The sequence below is a fragment of the Bos indicus x Bos taurus genome, chromosome 5, assembly GCF_003369695.1.
Source record: "Bos indicus x Bos taurus breed Angus x Brahman F1 hybrid chromosome 5, Bos_hybrid_MaternalHap_v2.0, whole genome shotgun sequence".
NCBI lineage: Eukaryota > Metazoa > Chordata > Mammalia > Artiodactyla > Bovidae > Bos > Bos indicus x Bos taurus.
In genome coordinates, this window is record NC_040080.1 from 109,539,461 (window position 1) to 109,545,460 (window position 6,000).

Consider the following 6,000-nt stretch of genomic DNA (forward strand, 5'->3'; position numbering starts at 1 on the left):
ATGTTTGGTTTGGACACAAAAGTTTTTCTTTTGCACACAAAAAGTGGTTTTCTTCCTCTAAATCCTACTTTAAGATTGAGTCCATATGCTACCATTTCTCTGAAAACTTTCTGGTCCACACTAGCTTCTGGGAATCTCGCTTCCAAATTTCAAAAACATCAGTAACGAGGTCTGTGTGCCAGGTACAGTCCTAGGCACTTTATGCTCCCACCCACCTCTATAATCCTAAGAAATTGATCCTATCGTTACTCTTATTTTACCAGTACGGATATTGAAGCCTATCCAAAGGAAGCGGCAGAGCCGGGGTTGAACCCAAACATTTCTTGTTCCAGTGCAGAAAGAAGAGTAGGAAGTTCAAGTTTTGATCATCCACTATGGGACCTGTTTGTGCTAGGAAAAAAAATTTTAATCCTTAATATGACTCACCAGATCATTCACAATATGGCTTTCTCCTTCTGTTTCTTAATTATTACCTGCCAAGTCAGCCTTCTTTCAGTTCCTAGAACTTATTGAGCTACTTCATACCTCACGACCTTTTCATCTGCTGTTCTCTTTGTCTGGAATGTTCCCTCCTCCATCTGAGTCTAATCCCTACACATTGTGATCTCAGTTTAACCATCATTTCTTCAAGACTCCTACCACAATCCTTCCAGAAAAGATTATGGCAAATCCCCTTATTATTTCATAGCATTTACTACAACTCTAAAGAAATAGTTTTGTAATAATTTACTGTATGTCTCCCATCTCTTTCATCATTTTCTTTATACTATACACACAATGAGTGAATAATTGATATCTTTAACACTTATAAGCCCTTTTAAGACTTGGAGACTTAAACAACCTTTATCTCATAGTCAGTGAGAAACTGAGATCCTGCATGTTAAAAAAAAGTACCTACACGATTTCCATTGTAGATATGTTAACCAAGCAGAAATCATTTTCTAATCATCTGCATTTAGACTTTTCTTTGTTAGCTTATGGTCACTGTTAATACATTTAAATTAAATAATCAAAAAAAAAAATAAATCAAACAGTATGTGAGAGTCTGATTATTGAATGTTGTTTAAATATAAACAAACTAAAATAGGACTGCAATGTTTCCAGACAAAGGGATAATTAATGACCCAGACCGCAAAAATTAACCACAATGCATAATGCAAAAGTGAATTGCCTAATTCCTCTGAGAGGGGTAGCTGGATTTCACTTTCAGGAAAGGCAGTAGGATGTCTAATTCATCAGGAGAAAACAACCAAAACATCCTTTCTGTGGTCCCAGGACTACAGAAATTACTAGGGGTTCTAATTGCTTCACCATATAGTCAGTTCTCCACTGAAGTCTAATAGAGACTCTATTCTCCCCAAAGCTAGGTGTCAACAATGTGAATGAACCAACAAACTATGAGGAAAGGTAATTCTTCACATGTTCCTAAAGCACCTACATGGAATTTGTTTTTCAAAGATCTCAGAGATTACAGAGAATACAGAAATCTATTCTACAGGGCTATTCACTACAATGGAAGGTCCCTAAAGTATCACCCTCAAAGACTTCGATTCCATGCTCATACTACTGCATGTGTAAACTACTATTGAGTAGTTTATGTCACTGTGAAACCTAATATGCATTACTATTTATGTGTTGGGGCTTTTGGTAGGCCTGTAGATTCAGAGGGGAGTTTGCTTCCACAAAAAATAAACAGATAAGCGTATAATGAGGAAGAATCCATCCAACTTCTGGGAAACCATGGGGCTTCAGCAATCTTGACTACACACCTCTGTCAGCTCCACCTCGAAGAGAACAGCTAGCTGTAGCAGCCTTCCTCATTTTACTTAAGGATTGGTGGTCAACAGCTCCCTTCCCCAGATCCCAGCTTCAAAAAGTAAGTAAAGCACCTTCATATCAAATTGTGCCTGTATCCACTTGCCACCTCCCAAGACATGCAGAATCAAAAATCATTAAGTCCATGTATCCTGTTACCTATCACTTTTTAAATTCATGTGTCTGTTCTGCCCTAGAATATAGGGGTATAAAGGGGGGCGGGTGAACATTTGCCCTGACCTTGAGTTTACCTTTGCAGAAAAATGTTAACCAACGAAGAATAACTCCAAATAGGATTCAGATTGAAACCATTTTTTGAATGGAGTTTCCGATTGGATGGATGGTCTCCTATGTCTACCTGCCTCTCCAACTCTGCTCTGCCAACCAAACTCCTCAGTAAGATTGAATCACACTGCTAAAACAAATACAGACTCAAAGACTTATCTGTTATTCACTTTGATCTGTTGGGCTGCTATAAAACAGGTACAGCCACGTGATTCCAAGAGTACAAAGATGAAGAATTTGGATACAATATTATCAAATACTGTGACCTACAATGTACTGATACTGGATGCTTGGGGCTAGTGCACTGGGACGACCCAGAGGGATGGTATGGGGAGGGAGGAGGGAAGAGGGTTCAGGATGGGGAACACATGTATACCTGTGGCGGATTCATTTTGATATTTGGAAAAACTAATACAATTAAGTAAAGTTTAAAAATAAAATAAAATTTAAAAAAATAAAATAAAATACATACAAAGACCCTTTGGCCAAAAACCTCTTTAAAAGTAGACATTTTATGCCTACAATTTTTAAAAATTCAGGCAAGCAACTAGAAATTAAGAAGAGAAAAAACATAGAGGGAAAATCTCCAGATCTTAAAGGTCGATTTGATGGACATTTTGAGTTCCACATTCTCTGTACTCCCTTGAGCCCTCCCCAACTTCAATTAATCCTCTAGAGACCTGTTCTAGAGGTAGTGCCACTGCCACTACCTTAGGTCTGGCCCTCATTGGTTTTGATGTGGAGTGTCCCAGTGATTTCTTGAGTTTTCTGCACAGTTTTATGGGATGGTGGTCACATAAATAATTTCAGTTCCATACTTTTTGACAGATATATGGACACAGAACTTTGAGAACACATTCTCAGGTGAGACAATAATCTCAGTGTTTTGATCTTCTCAGATCTAGAAATTTCCTGCTCTTAAATAATTGTGGAATGAGAGTGCAAAGATAGCTATTCTTACTCTAACATTTATAGGGTCTATTTCTTTTAAGACTTGGTCTTAATCCTTTACTAAATTAATCTTACTAGTTACACATTTATATATGACAAAACTGAAGAACAGAGCGATTAAGCAACTTGCCTATGAACACACAGCCAGTAACTATAAAAGCCAGAACTCAAACACAAAATTCTGGCCCCAGAGAACAGGCTGTTAACCATCATGACACCTCCCCGTGCCCCTTGCCACATGCATGCCACATGCTTGATTCGCTGATGGGTACATAAGAGAGGATCAATCAAACACTACTGGAAAACTTGAACTGGATGGGGAAACGTGCTAGACTCTAAAGGTAAAACCATGTAAATAGCTCCAAACAATCATGAGGGGACAGAGCATGTTGGTGACAGAGAACAGTCTCTGGTCGAGAGGTCATTCTCCCTTCCAGATTCCTACTCCCAACAAGAACACATTCATCAAATGCAAACCTGACCATGTCATTCTCCCATTTCACTGCTGGGGACTTGGAAATGGCAGTGGGAAACCTCACTGCAGTGCTTTGCAGAATTTTTTAGAGAAAACATCTCTCCCTCGGGGCTGCCTGAGGAAAGCAACCACATTCTTAAGGGCTAGGCACATGGCCCAAAGAGCAGCCATAACTCGAGTCCTCCTGTGTGATTCACCCTTAAGAATCTGACAAGTTTGGCATTTATTCGACAAATGTATCTTTTGTTTGTTGTAACACAAAAACAATGTTTATAACTACTTACAATCATAACTCTAAAAGAAAAAGAAAAAAGCACCTTTATTCCTACCATGATTTCTAGCACCTCCTAGGCAGGTATATTACCTATTCTCTCTATGCAGAGAGAATAGGTCTCTCTATACAGCCCTATCCTGTATATGCAGCTTCATATACAGGATAGGGCTGTGGACCCGATCCCAGCTACTTGGCGTGATGCATAAATCCTTTCCCAAACCAACCCCTGACTCACCAGTCCCCTTTCCCACCAACACAATTATTCGCAGCCACATCAACAGTCAAATTTCAACCTGTGTTCCACCTCCTGGACTTTAATAACTGAAGCCTTGTGAACTTTGAGAGGATATATCCATTTTTCCAATCTCTATTTAGGTGTGATCTTACTGAAGTCTTTCACCAACTCTCTTCCTCCCCACAGCCTGAGGATACTTAGAAACCCTTAGTTCATCACTCTGCTTGCACCTGTTTCCATGGTTGCTTACCCTTCCAGACTGTGTGTCTCTCGGGGGCTGGCTCTTGCTCAGCTAAGCAGAGCCTGGCCATACAGGTAAATTTCTGGTCTACAGGAACCAGGGCTCTCACCCTAGGTAACCGAATCCCTCAAGACAAGGCAAGAGAGCTTGACTTATGAAGTTGAAATTAAACACGGATTTAAAAGGTGTGATCACACCTCCAGTCTCACTCTCTTTCCCAAAAGAACTCCAGGTTCCGATGCAGGGGACGTCGAGCCTGGACGCCCAAAAGAGATGGGGGTGGGCGCAAAGTCACTCACCAACTGGTGAAAGGCGAATGTCTGTTCTCCAGCGTCTTGGTCCAGGGCTTGTACCAGCTGATCTGCTCCGCGGCTTTGCCCCAGAACCTCTCGGGGTCGGTCACCGAGGCCGCGAAGTGGGTCTTGTACTCGCCGCCGCCCGAGGACAGCGCCCTGCAGCCCCGGCCCCCGAGAGCGCCCCGCGGGCCGGGGGCCACGTACGCCCGGCGGGCCGGGCCGGCTCCGCGCGCGGGAGAGGACGCGGGCAGGGACCCGCCGAGGCCCCCCGCGCCGGTGACTTTGCGACACTGCAGCCAAGACGGCTTCATAGCTGCCGGCGGGGTCGCCCCTTCCTCCCCAACTCCTTGCAGGCTCCGCCGCGCGCCGCCCGGAACGCACCACCCGTGGGGCGCTCGCGACTTCCTGGGGCCCCAAGGAGAGCAGGCGGGGGGCGGGAGAAAACCCCGAGGTGTGCCCAGGGCCCTGGGACTTTGGAAGGCACCACCAGAGTCGCCGGGAAAAACCGACCTGGAGCGGCGGGGGGAAGCTGGAGAGGGGGCGCGGAGTCGGGGAGGGGTGTGGGGTCCTGGAGAGAAACCCGGCGCGTCCGCAGCCCCGCGACCCCGCCGGGAGGGGCGCCCCCGCCCCGACACTGGAGAGCCCCTAAAGCGAGGACCGCCGGCCCAGCCCCCCCCTGTTTTCCAGCAAACAAGTAGCGTGCAGCTGCTCGGGGTCGGTCTCCGAGAACCGGCGGGAAGAGCCGCCTCCCCCCGGGGGGCGGGAGCCGTCGGCCGAGCCGAACTCTGCGGCCCTCGGGCCCCTGAAGTCTCAAGTTTTTTTATTTACTTCTTTTGAAAACAAAGCTCCATCCCTGGTCACTTAGAAAACAAGTGGCTCCGGGGCGAGGGCGGCTCCAGGATTTCCTGACAGCTGAGAGAGGAGGAGTAGAGGGAGGTTGCCCAACCGAATTGGAAAGAGCCTCGTGGGGGTGACTGACAGGCCGCAGGGAAGGTAGCCCCCCACCCCCAACCTTGGGATGGGACCTTGGGCTCAGAGCCCCCACGCGAGCTCGGCAGAAAGCAGGACGACCTGTTGCTTTCTCTCTCTTCCCATTTGCCTCTTCGGAGTTTCTTTGGCCCGTTTTTTGTTGTTTTTTTGATGAGTCAAAAAAAACCCAACAAAACAAAAATTTAAGTCAAAAGGAAGAGCAAAGTCAAGATGAATCAAAAAAGAGGAAGCTGAGGAAACTTTAAAAAGAAAGGCAGGAGGTGTAAGTTACTGTCTGGTGGACTTAACATTCTTTAAACTCCTCACTATTCTGTTTGGTTTGGGGTTTGGGTTTTTTTGGTTTTGTTTTTCTAACTCATTAGTGAAATTCAGAGTCTATCTCGTTTGCCTTGTATTATGCCACATGCTGTTTGGTGTGACAGCATTTGCACTTTTAAC

The 6,000-nt window shown here is 45.1% G+C and overlaps 1 protein-coding gene across 4 annotated transcripts in view; it reads right to left on the bottom strand.

The window, feature by feature from the left end:
* The window catches only part of ACSS3 (acyl-CoA synthetase short chain family member 3), a 183,876-nt gene extending 178,773 nt beyond the window's left edge, over positions 1–5,103 (bottom strand). For 3 of the 4 annotated variants that reach the window (XM_027543267.1, XM_027543266.1, XM_027543265.1), the window contains exon 1: positions 4,576–5,102. In XM_027543267.1, the coding sequence (XP_027399068.1) occupies positions 4,576–4,883 (308 nt within the window). In that variant the 5' untranslated portion in view covers positions 4,884–5,102. Of the gene's footprint in view, positions 1–4,575 lie in introns of all 4 variants that reach the window. The other variant, XM_027543268.1, reaches the window with a different exon arrangement.
* Positions 5,104–6,000: the final 897 nt, after the last annotated feature.